The following is a 12,943-nucleotide window of genomic DNA, read 5'->3' on the forward strand; positions in this document are numbered from 1 at the left end:
GTGGAGCTAGGAGGAGGTTAGGAAAGCACAGGGCCTCTCTGGGGAGAATGAGTCAACACGTTTGAAGTTTGTCTACGGTTAAGGGATCAAGTAGTAGAGTTCTTGAAAATAAAGTTGGAAGGTACAAGTTGGTCTAGATAATGTAATTCATGACTGTCTTAGGTCAGCTTCTGAGGCCAAAGGGAAGATGGGTTTCAGAGTTTATAAAGTGGAATTTGATGCCATCTGGCTCCCTAACGTCATTTAGATGAGCAAGTGCTATCCAGATGGACAATTTAGATGAATTTTCATGAGGAAACTCCATAGCATTTACTTGTCTCAGTGGTATAGCAGTAGTGGGTTTTTTTAACATCAAAATTTAATAATACACAGGAAATATTAAAGAAAGTCACTGGAGCTCTGTAAGCCCAAAATGACCCCATCCTGAAGAAAACATTCCTGAGAGCTATGGTCCTTAATGGCCTTTAATGGAATTTTTGTCTTTGCATTTTTAAAGGTCAAAGACTGTTACTCTCCACTCCTTTATGAGTCTCAGCAGCTGCTGTTACCATTGGAAGAATTAGAAAAGCAGATGACGGTCTTTTATGACTCACTTGGGAAAATCGATGAAATTATGACAATTCTCGAGCACGAGGCACAATCAAGTGCTCTTTTTAAACAGAAACGTCAGGTAAGGAAAAGTCCCCTTCAGGAGATGGAGTTAATTTAATGCGTGTGTGTTAAGACTGGGGTGCATATAATGATAGAAATTCAGTGACAGGACAAGAAACCTTTTTCTAGACTAGTACTGGCAACTCAAAACAAAAACACATGTCTAAAGATGAAAACCCTATCCACCATAGATAAAATAAAAATCTTATATCTCTCTCGATACTTATATATAGGTATATTTATATAGATAAAAATTTTACAGATACATTTTAAATTGTATATATTTAGCTATATAAAAAAATAAATAATTGCATTCCATTTCTAGCCAGTATCTATCATTTGTGTCTTATGAGATCCTTTCTTGCCTCTAGGACTAGGGCTATTTACATGACCATAAAATTCTGGAAATATATTTGGAGTGCTAATCATTTTTCTTTGTCTTATTTTTAGTAAGCAGATCTGTATGCAGAACAGCCTCCTACTGAGTGTGGCAGTTAATTCACTTATTTAGTTGGTTTATTATAAATCAACTTATGTATCAGAGGAGGGTGAAACTGATGGGTAAAAGGTTTGCCACTGTTATCGAAATAGATTCATGGAAGGAAGGCAGTGTCACTTAGCAGAAAGAGCAGAGAGTATCTGAAGTGAGTCAGACAGGTATTCAGATCTGATACAGCAAATTACAAAGCCTTGATTAGCTTTATTTCCTCACCTTAAAATGGGGGTGGTGGTACCTAAGTCGAGAACTTCTCTTGGAGATTACATTAGGTATTCTATAATGTGACTAACCCATTAGCGCACTGGTAGCAGCTAATATTTATTATTATTATTATAAATATAATATTATTTATTTTTAATAATATTATTAATTAATACTATTATTATATTAATAATATAATAATTATTATAGTATATATTATATAATTTATTATATATTAATATATATTGTTAATTATATATTAATATATAATATATGTTATAATAATATTATTATTAATTAATAATAATATTAATGTAACTGGTAGCAACTAATATTTATTGTTATTATTATTAATGGTAAGCCAAAATGATTATACCACCAAGCCCTATTTTAATGGGTTCTCAACATATTGGATAAAAATTGTTTTTCATTTTGAAGTCACAGTGCCATTTCTTACGTTCCCAAATTGCTGTAAGTTGCCGTCAAAGAATCCTTCCATGATTAAAATTGTATTTAATATATTAATAATAATAAATATTAATACTACTTCATAAGAGTTTTCTAACATATGTTACTTTTATCTGCTAAATCTTCAAAAGGAAAAAGTATGTCCTTACTCTGTTTTCCCAAAACAAAACAGAAACCTTGCTCTTAATATTTGCATCTAAGTTACCCAAACTGGTATCCAAATAACCAGTTTGAAATATTTTCTCAAAGCAATTAAGGATGTTGAAGTGCAAATGGTGTGGATTCAAGTCAAAAAATGACTGCTTGCCTTGGGCTGAGCTGAATAGCTTCCATGCTGTCTAGCACAGAAATCGCCAGGATCCCAGGTTACAGTCAGAGATGGAAGGGCCTGTGAGTCACCATTGCTTCTCATCTGCAAATGTGTGACAATTGCCAAGTCTTCCCAGGCCCTTTGGTCTGCTGCCTTTTTTGTTAGGATCTGGGGTCCACCATTTTATTAATGAGGTTGATAGCTTTCGAACCTTAGGAATTCAAATGTTGTGTATTTTAGGTTACAGAATGATATATAATCTGCTGCATCTGACTTTTAGTAAAGTATTTATAATGTGCATTGGTATTAAATTTATTGAGTCAGATTATAACCTCTTATGTAGATTGATTTCATTATTGTCCTTTCAATAAATTATGGGCCTATTAGTTGGTTGGAGAAATGCAGGTACTAGGCAGATAACAATTTTGATTCTCTGTCATCCTCTGGATGTTATTAAGATGGGCATGAAATGTAAAAAAATTCAGAAAACTCAATGTGACATTTAAATGCCTCATGTAAAAAGCACTGACTTCAGTGATTGCTTAAAATTGTGCTCTTCTGAAAAGCAATACTTCTCTGTACTTTCAATTTTACTTATTGCTGATTAAAAGCCTAAAAGCTATATAATGCTGTTCTTATTGTTTCGTAATGGTTACTCTCTTTCTTTCTTGCCCTTTTAAATACTATTGTTGTGGGTTTCCTTTCCTTGTAGGAACTGTTAGCTTGTCAAGAAAGCTGTAAGAAAGCCATGACTCAAATTGAGAAAGGCAGTCATAGTGTTCAAAAGTTTGTGACTTTGAGCAACGTGCTAAAGCATTTTGATCAGACGAAGCTACAGAGAAAGATTGCAGATGGGCATGTTGCTTTTCAGGTAAGTTCTCTGCCTGCTTTAGAGATGTGAAGGAGGGAAACTTCCAAGAAGGAGGACATGTAATCATTGCGTTTCATGTCTTCACTCTTGGTAGATGCTTCATCTACTGGTGTTTGGAAACCAATAATTTTACTTCTTCTTTCTCTAATATGAATTAATATTTAAGAGGGTTGATTATTCTCATCATAATGAAATGTATTCTTTCCAACTGTTTTTTGAAAGAAACAATACTCTTTAACAAAATGACATTTTCAATAATGAGAGATCAGTATCCCATTATGGTTATTTTTTAAATCAAGAATATGGTAAAGAAAACTGGAGATTGGAAGAAACATGTGGAAACCAACAGCCGCTTGATGAAGAAGTTTGAGGAGTCTCGAGCAGAGTTGGAGAAGGTGCTGAGGCTCGCTCAGGAGGGCATGGAGGAAAAGGGGAATCCAGAAGACCTCCTGAGGAGACACACCGTGAGTGCATCCCGTGTGGGCCCTTGACCTGGAGGCGTGGGCAGACCATCTTGGAGGAAAAATAAAAAGAGCATAAAGATCTAATACAGAGAAGGAGAGAGACAGAGAGAGACAGAGAGAGAGAGAGTGGGAAGATGAGGAGGAGGAAGAGGAGGGGGGGGGAAAGAGGAGGGGGGAGAGGAGGGGGGAGAAATGAGTTAGGAAGGCAGAAACTTTTTACGTATGAGACCCACAGAAATGGCAGCAAAAAGAACCTCAGGAGCACTTGATGAGCTGCCTTATAATTGGCCATTCTCAAGCCCCTGGAGTAGTAGAGAATCACGGGATAAATAATTAAGGCTCTCCAAACTACTAATTCATTGTTTAGCTGAAAAACTCTTTCATAACTAACGTATTCTTTTTAAGAGATAACTTTAGGTGGATGGCTATGTCTTTGTGCTCATTTCGTAAATCTACCATATCACAGTATAGATACCATGTCACTTGAAATTCGGTAGCTGATCTACAACTTGACCCAGTATTGTGAAGCCATCTCCCTGTTAAGCATACTCATTTAAATCATATCAGTATTGCAAATATGAGTAATCTATTAAATGGTGTATGGAGATGATGGGCCCTCTGAGAACATATATTTTGAGTTACGTTTTCTGAAATTTCAGTGGATATTTGTATAAAACACACGATGAATGCAATGTATTTGTGATGTGGCTGACTGGATTTAGGGTTAAGGTCTATGACCATCCAACATCTCGTTCAAGTTTATACACCTCTACCGTGTGGTACTTTCTTTTGAATCACTGTTGTTTCAAAATATCTCTGCATACATAACCCTGAGACTTTGTGAGACTTAGTCATGTGACTTTGTGAGACTTAGTCATGTGTATTTGTGCATGTTGTATTTGTCTGCTTGGCCTACCATAAAAAATACACAGGCTGGGTGGCTTAAGCAACAGGGATTTATTTTCTCAGTTCTGGAAACTAGAAGTCTATGATGAGGGTACTAGCCTGGCTGGGTTCTGGTGAGGACTCTTCCTTATGTGCAGATGGTCACCTTCTCGCTGTGTCCTCACATGGCAGAGAGTAAGATCTTTAATGCCTCTCCTTATACGGGCACTAATTCCTTCACGAGGGACCCACCTTCATGACCTCATCTAAACCTAATCACCTCCCCAAGGCCCCACCTTCAAATATCATTACCTTGCAGGTTAGGGCTTCAACATGTGAATTTGGTGGGATGGGATGGTGGCAGGGGGCAACACAATTCAGTCCACAGCATGTGTGCTCATGTGTGTGCTTGGTGTGAATGCAGAAATGGCTCATAATGAACCAGCAAGGTCTGGAACACATTGCCATTAGGGAGTGAGGAGGGATTGTGAGGCTTAGTTCTGGCTTCTACTCAGCTCTTCTTTTACCAGAGAGGAACGAAATCTCTATCACTGTGGGATCAAGGTTTTAGGATCTCTCATTGGCTTTCTAGAATATTCTACCAAATGTGAAAACTGCAAAGATTTTTTTCTAAAACATAAAAAGCCCTAGTTGAATCAGATATGGTGATTTCTGACTCATAACTGTAGGTAATTATAGTTAGTTCCTGAAAGAAAAATGGTAGTTGCCCAGAAGGTTTGAAGAGGGCAGCAGCTGGCTAAGAGGCTTGTTTAGCAGTGTGACTCCTTCACTGTCTAGTGTCTGACACTGCCTTTATCTGCCCAACACTCTTGATCACTTTCCCCCTCTCCACACCAGGAGTTTTTCAGTCAGCTGGATCAGAGGGTACTCAATGCTTTCCTGAAAGCTTGTGACGAACTCACCGACATTCTCCCTGAGCAGGAACAGCAGGGCCTGCAGGAAGCCGTTAGAAAGCTCCACAAACAGTGGAAGGTGAGTCAGGACAACATGGGAGTGCCGTGTGTCTTGGATGATGGGAGAGAGCGTGCGGGTGTGAAGGTTCAATTGTCAGAGAAATTTAGAAATCAAGGAAAGTTGTCATAGTTACTTTTCCCATTGAAAAAGCTGAACTTGAATAAAACAGGATAAAATATGATAGAATTTTGTTTTTCCTATTTTTAAGTAGCATCAGTTTTATCATAGTACTTAACGAGTACTCTTTTTCTTTTCCTGATTATTTTTGGGGGCAGGAACATCAAGGTGTTTAACTTTTTCAGCAACATTTCGTAAACTCTTCCCATCCTAGTTATGTTAGGTATGCTACTGAAATTACAAGAAATATTTCTCATTTCAGTAGCATACCTAACATAATATCTACATTATATATGTATGTAAGTATATGTAATTATGTATTATATATATCCATATATATTTGAAGTTTTCAAGGATTTTGCCATCTGGTGTAGCTTGTTATGATTTGAAACATATAAATAAAAACATTGGTTAAGGATTCAATGATGAACAAAGCATATTCCTTTTCCCCCAAAGAGCTTAGATTCCAGTAAGGGAGATGATTAGTTGCAAAATAATAAAAGTATAATATATAATAAGTCCCAAAAATATATTGTGTAGGCAATATATTGATGAAAGCTTTGAAAGAGAGAAGTGGGCCCACTTGGAGAGCGGAAAACAATGAAGCAGGTAATTAGTTTTGAGCTAGGACGTTAAAGAAGCAGCAGATCTGGGGGCGATGGGGACAAAGAAAGAAAGCTGGAGGGTGTGCCAGCGGGGACGCAGGGATCCACGGGGTTCAGCCTGACTGGAGTGTCGTGCGCGGGGCCTGTCGCTTGGAAGCCAACTTGAGAATCTGCATGTCAGGGGAAGCAGCTGCAGGAGAACAGAGACCCTTTGAAGGTGTCGTCCTTGAGGCAGACTGGAGGAAGCTGCTCTAGCAGCAGGTTCACAGTGTTGCTCTGGGAATATTGAGTGGTGAATTTCATACGTATTAGAGGAAGGAGTCACGGGGTCCAGAAGATAGGCAGCCGGAACACTCTCTATCAGGTCGTGTTATTGATACTTTCTGGATTTTTTTTTTTTAACTTTTTTTTTGGCTGCGTTGGGTCTTCCTTGCTGCACGCGGGCTTTCTCTAGTTGCGGCGAGCGGGGGCTACTCTTCGTTGTGGTGCACGGGCTTCTCACTGCGGTGGCTTCTCTTGTTGCAGAGCACAGGCTCTAGGTGAGCGGGCTCAGTAGTTGTGGCTCGCAGGCTCTAGAGGGCAGGCTCAGTAGTTGTGGTGCACGGGCTTAGTTGCTCCGCGGCATGTGAAATCTTCCGGGACCAGGGATTGAACCCGTGTCCCCTGCATTGGCAGGCGGATTCTTAACCACTGCGCCACCAGGGAAGTCCCCGGATTGTTTTTTTTTAATCTCATTAATGTAGACTAAAAAATCAGCCCTTTGCATAAGAGAAACACAGTTAAAGAAATCATTTTTTAAAAAACAACAAGGACCTACTGTATAGCACAGGGAACTGTAATCAATATTTTATAATAAACTGTAATGTAAAAAAAATCTGAAAAAAAGAGATATATATGTACGTATAACTGAATCACTTTGCTGTACACCCGAAACTAACACAATGTTGTAAATCAACTCTGCTTCAATAAAAATTAAAAAAAAGAAATACCTTTTTACTTGCTCAATTTGAAAATTAAAAAAAATAAGATGCTTAAAGAAATCCAGGCTTTTTAAGATGTCTTTGCAGCTTAACATTATCATATATGTACTATGGAATAGAGACTATAATTGAAGGCTGTATTTTATTTTACATACACACACACTTTTAAGCTCTCTAGGATATAATCTGTCCTATTCTTTCCAAAGCCCTAACTCATCTTTCTCATCAGTTATCTCAGTGTTTTATTTTAAAGATAATCTTTTAAATCCATAGGAGACAGGTTGGCTAAAATTAAATTGTAGGACTGAAGGTAATGATGAAGCTTATGTTTGTATCAAAGAAGAATGTAAAAAGTTTCACGTTGTTCGCGTGCTGGCTTGCTCACTTTCTCAGTGTATGCTCTGAGGAAAAGAAGACATGGCAGGTGGTCGGAGCTGTTGGCTGCTTAATCCTGACTTTTTCACTGATAATATTTCCTTGAGTTCCTTCCCTTGTGTAGTGAGTATAATATCTGTCCTTCCTACCTCACAGGGCTGTTGACAAAATTTAAAGGGACACATGCTAGAGGAGGGTATGTGGAATCAGTGTGTGATTTAAATTTAGATTCAAATCCAGTTTTTCTACTTAACCCTGAGCCTCAGTGGTCTAATCTTTAAAATAGGAACATTAATACTGCGTGGGGCTATTGTAAAAATTAAGCAGAATAATCACTGTGGAAACACCCAACTAACAGCAGGCTGAAAAGATTTGCTGTGGTCCTGGTACTTGGAAAAATACAAAGCACAGCAGCCCGATGCAGACAATAGGGATTAAATCATATTGGTCCTAAAGGGACTATTTCAGGTTTTCTGCCACTTCAGTTGGGAATGTACAGAAATGGTGTCTTATTTTTCGGAATCGTCCCATGGCATGTAGGATCTTCAAGGAGAAGCTCCATATCATTTGCTTCACCTGAAGATCGAGGTGGAGAAGAACATGTTCTTAGCTTCTGTAGAAGAATGCAGAGCTGAGCTGGACCGAGAGACCAAGCTGGTGCCCCAGGAAGGCAGCGAAAAGATCATCAAAGAGCACAGGGTACGTTCCACACACCCTGAGTGCAGTCCCTCGAAGTCACAATGTTCCTTCAGGCATAGCACTGATACTTTCATTTGGGTCTGAAAACACTCAATAGCTTAATTACTTTATACTGCTAGACTAGATGAGTATCTGCTATGACAATATGAAAGTCTTGCTTGGATTCTCACAGGGATTATCAAAACGTTTATTGCTCATTAGATCTTCTTCAGTGACAAGGGTCCTCATCATCTCTGTGAGAAAAGGTTACAGCTTATTGAAGAACTGTGCCTGAAACTCCCAGTCCGGGACGCTGTACGGAACACGCCTGAGACTTGTCACGTGACCCTCAAGGAGCTCAGAGCTGCCATTGACAGCACCTACGCGAAGCTGGTGGAAGACCCAGACAAGTGGAAGGACTACGCTAGCAGGTAGTCTTGGGGTTGTTCCCAGAGAAGGATGTAGTCTTTCCTAATTCTGTTAATTCAAACATTGTTGCAAAACAAGCCATGATGTATGTTTCATCTCACGCAATAAAGATAATCAGATGGTACAAATGTGTTCATACTCTAGTACAGAAATGCCTCATTTAATTTAAAGAATGAGTTTCAGTCAGAAACAGGGTGAAGCACTTTACTTCCAAGTGACCCAGATGTTGTCTCTTTGAAGCAGAATTAGGCAATCCCTTTCTCCCCGATTTCCTCACATCCCCCAAAAGGGACATCTGCCTCTTTGGGTTTCTGTCTCACTCAGGTGGAGACACGTAAGGCCAGACCTCAGGTGGTACCTTCCTCACTCCCAGGTGCCCAGGCTCTAGGACACATCCTCCTCCACCGCTGAGCTCCATCTACTCTGCCTTCTCTTTCCTTCAAGTGACTGAGCACTGGGGCAGCCATTCCTGTGGAAGGAACCATTGCCAGGAAATTTGTTAATCAGTTTGCTAATCAGTCGAATGAAATCTGTCAACCAATTTTCTAATCAGTTGATTGTTAAATTTCCATAAATAAATTCAAAATAGAAAATGTATTCTAACCATGGGGATATTTTCTCCCTTTAATAAGAAAATACCTGTGTTATTTCAGAATTTCTGAGTTCTCCTCTTGGATATCTGCAAAGGAGACCCAGTTGAAGGCGATTAAGAACGAGGCCATCGATACTGCCAACCATGGAGAGGTTAAATGTGCTGTAGAGGTAAGTTCTGGGCCATTTTTTGTTATTAGAAAATATCCATGAATAAAAAAATAATGATAACAGTCTAACTGATGTTTTCTTTCTATAAAAAAATTAACTTCCTGAAAATTGTCTTAAAATAAGTTTTCTCCTGGTACTGTGGAGAACTGCAGGGGTTTTTTTCTATGGAATCATGTTAGCTTTGAGATTTAGTCATGCTCAGTGGTGCCTCTAATGCAGCTTTAGCTAATGGGGAATCCTGAGAGGAAAATTGCATGCATGGGTGTACAACACAGCAGAGATTTAAGAACTGTCATAGAAAACGAGAACCCTGTAGGTTTTTATACATTTTCACCTACTCAAAAGCCAGGTTATAGAAAATGAGGGAATTGGGCAAGGTCTCTAAGCATCACTTCTATGTCACTTTCAGCCTGGATTGGATCAGCCTCTGTGAGCATGAGTACCGCCTGATAAACCCAGCCAGGGCAACAGAACCTCAGGCCTGAACCCAGTTTGCATTCTGTGAATGGGGCACAGCAATCCTCTCCCTCTTGGCTTGGCTCTTGGTTTTGTAGACACATGCTATGGTGAACATTCTTTATCTTTCAGCATTTTGCACCCTTGCAAGTCACAGAGCTGCTGTTAATGAGAATTTATTTCCTTTCTATTCCTATCCTCTGATTTCCATTTTTTCCTATTAAATTTATAATCCCCTTAAATGCTAAAGGTACTCAACGATATCATGCTACACCTGTAGAAGCATACTTATATTTGCTATTGGTTGCTGTTATAGTACCAAAAAAATTTACATCTTAGAATGAAGAAATCACTTGCTTCTAAAACCAACCATTTTCCTCCATATGCATTTGCCCTGTAAGACCCTGTTGTAGCGGTTGGAGGCCACAGCTCTCATCTACCCAAAGCTGGTGTAGGAGGGAGAGGCTGCCCCAATCACCATTGCCCTTGTCCCTAGACCTACAAGGGCTGCGGCCCGGAGTCTTTCTGGCATCATCTTGGCCAGTCAACTCTCCCTTCCTGGATTACAGCTGAGCTCCTGTTTGTGCATCTTACTGTCTGGGGTATTGACTTCCAAAAACTAACCAAAATGAGGCATAAAATATGAGTTAATGAAGTTAAAATAAATATTTAGGGCATCTATTATAATATTCAACAAGTAAATTCTTCAACAAGAGAAATCCACTAATTTTAAAAAGGACTCTTTCTTTTTTTTTTTTTTTGTTCAAAAAAATACTATGTTCCTTCCAGCTCACAGAAAATAAGGTAACAAAGTATATAATTCCCAATTTCACGTATTCTTCTACAGTACTTTTAGAAGCATCTTTGTTGTGATCAAGGAAATATATAGACATCTAATTATGGAGGTAATTTTTTGGCCCAGAGAGTACTGATTTTACACATTGGGTATTGGAGTTGGGGAAACATTTCTTTCTAGCACTTGTAGACTTTGTTAAAGATGTGAACAAAAAGTGAAATAAGCAGGCATTCTCTTGGTGAATGAATGCCTGGCTCTCCTACCTCCACCTTACAAACCTTCTTAGGTTGAGTACTTTCTTGCTGGAAAGATATGATTCACAGTTGTATTTTGTTCATCAAAGGTGTTCTTTCATTCCAGGAGATCAGAAATGGTGTTACCAAAAAAGGCGAGACTCTCAGCTGGCTGAAATCCAGGCTTAAAATTTTGATTGAAGTTTCTTCTGAGAATGAAGCCCAAAGGCAAGGAGATGAGCTGGCAAAATTATCTAGTTCCTTCAAGGCTCTTGGGATTTTGTTGTCAGAGGTAAAGCATTTACTCATCCTCTAAATGGACAGCTTGGGGTGAAGAATCTGGAAGGTTCCTTTGGGTTGCAGATTACCAAGTAATTTTATAAAGAATGTGTAGTTTAAACAGAATAGCTTGGATACTTATGTATATGAAGATTGGTGGGGAAGATGAGCAGGATGTTTGCTTTATGGTCTGTGACGTCATTGGATGTTAGTTCAGGTTAACTATCTATATTTAAAGTACAAAGCTTATAGATCCACACTTTGACTCTTACTAAAAGCATTCTTTCATGGTCAGTTTACGGTTAAGAACCCAGGCTTGAGAGTCAAACGAGCCCAGTTCTAGAGCTTAACTCTGATACCCCATTTCCTATGTAACCATGAGCTTGTCATTTAACATCTCTGGACCTTGATTTCTGTACTTGTAAAACAGGGCTAAAAATACTTACCCCAAAAGGTGGTGTCAAGAATTGAATGCAATGATGTATGTAAAGCACTTAGTACAGTGCCTGGAACAGAGTAAATAACTGATAGCTAGTAATAATAAAATATTCATGTTGAGTCAGCAGACCAGTAAAGTCTCTTTCAGGCAAGATCTACTCATTTTAGACTTGATATACATTTCAATGTTTATAGTCCTTTGTAGATTATACAAACCCATCTACTCGATTTCTAGTAGGGCCACGTCTACCCTTGAAAGAATATTTTTACTGACCAGGTTGTCTTACGAATCTGATGAGTTTGTACATGGGAAGGTAATGTAAGAATGTAAAGTATAATAAATAGTTATCAGGATTTCTTGAAATCATTTATAAACTAGCATGGAAAAATGATCACTCGGATGACAAAGTTCCCTGATTCTGAAAGATCTGAAATTCTCTATAGAGAATTAGATGTCCCTAATCTAACAGTTTAATTGATTGATTTTTCATGAAAATCTAGGTTGAAAAGATGTTAAGCAACTTTGGAGACTGTGTCCAGTACAAAGAAATAGTCAAAAGTTCCCTTGAAGAGTTAATGACTGGCTCTAAGGAAGTCCAGGAAGAAGCTGAGAAGATCTTGGACACTGAAAATTTGTTTGAAGCACAGCAACTACTCTTTCATCACCAGGTAGAATGCCTGTTTACTTCCATGTATTTATGCAAAGTTGTTTAGTTACTGAGAACCAGAGAGATGGAGAGTAAGTCTATCCACTGACTGGAGGGGGGAAGATGGGGAGCTTGGGAGGCAACTCAGATGAATAGTTAAAAAAACTTGGCACTTCTGTTCTCTCTATTAAACATTAAATATTTTAGAACATCTTGCAAGATAAATTCTCAGCCAGAGCGATTTGATGATACCAGAAAGTTTAAGGAATATTGTGGAAGAAAAATTGATTTTGCTATGAAAACCTTCATAAAATTGTCCTTTGCTAAATTGCTAAATTGTCCTTTCATAACAGAGAAGGAAAGCATAAACAAACTACTTCATATTTGAGATCACTATTCTTTTATTATGTTGCAATCTTTGCTCTTCAATTTACAACTTTGAATACATCCTGGTTTGGGAAATTATAAATTAACATGAAGTACCAGTCCTTTCTGAAGAGTGTGCTCCTACAAAGGATTAGAACCGGAACTAAAGAAATTCTGGTACATATATTGATAATTAACAATTTTAATCAGCTTTACCTGTCAAACTCAACATAAGTGGAAGTATGATTTTCAAATTAATCTGACAGAATTTTAGCTAACTTAATATATAAGAAAATGTTAGCTAATTTTATATGTAATAATATACCAAAATAGAAGTTGCATTAAAAGTATATGTAAAAGAGCAGGCTTTAGGCTTTACAGATTTACTTAATAATTATAAAAAGGCTGTGAGTCCAAAAGAAAATAACGCTTAGTGTTATATTGTTCTCAATCACTGT

At 38.2% G+C, this 12,943-nt stretch overlaps 1 protein-coding gene across 1 annotated transcript in view; it reads left to right on the plus strand.

Annotated features, from left to right (window-relative positions):
* Window positions 1-12,943, plus strand: part of SYNE1 (spectrin repeat containing nuclear envelope protein 1) — a 443,997-nt gene that overhangs the window by 145,805 nt on the left and 285,249 nt on the right. Inside the window, exons 20-28 of the mRNA XM_059940974.1 lie at window positions 497-670; window positions 2,842-3,000; window positions 3,300-3,464; window positions 5,208-5,342; window positions 7,942-8,100; window positions 8,302-8,510; window positions 9,162-9,270; window positions 10,883-11,047; window positions 11,974-12,141. Coding sequence (XP_059796957.1) covers window positions 497-670; window positions 2,842-3,000; window positions 3,300-3,464; window positions 5,208-5,342; window positions 7,942-8,100; window positions 8,302-8,510; window positions 9,162-9,270; window positions 10,883-11,047; window positions 11,974-12,141 — 1,443 coding nt within the window. The remainder of the gene's footprint in view (window positions 1-496; window positions 671-2,841; window positions 3,001-3,299; window positions 3,465-5,207; window positions 5,343-7,941; window positions 8,101-8,301; window positions 8,511-9,161; window positions 9,271-10,882; window positions 11,048-11,973; window positions 12,142-12,943) is intronic.

The sequence above is a fragment of the Balaenoptera ricei genome, chromosome 12 (assembly GCF_028023285.1).
Source record: "Balaenoptera ricei isolate mBalRic1 chromosome 12, mBalRic1.hap2, whole genome shotgun sequence".
Taxonomy (NCBI): domain Eukaryota; kingdom Metazoa; phylum Chordata; class Mammalia; order Artiodactyla; family Balaenopteridae; genus Balaenoptera; species Balaenoptera ricei.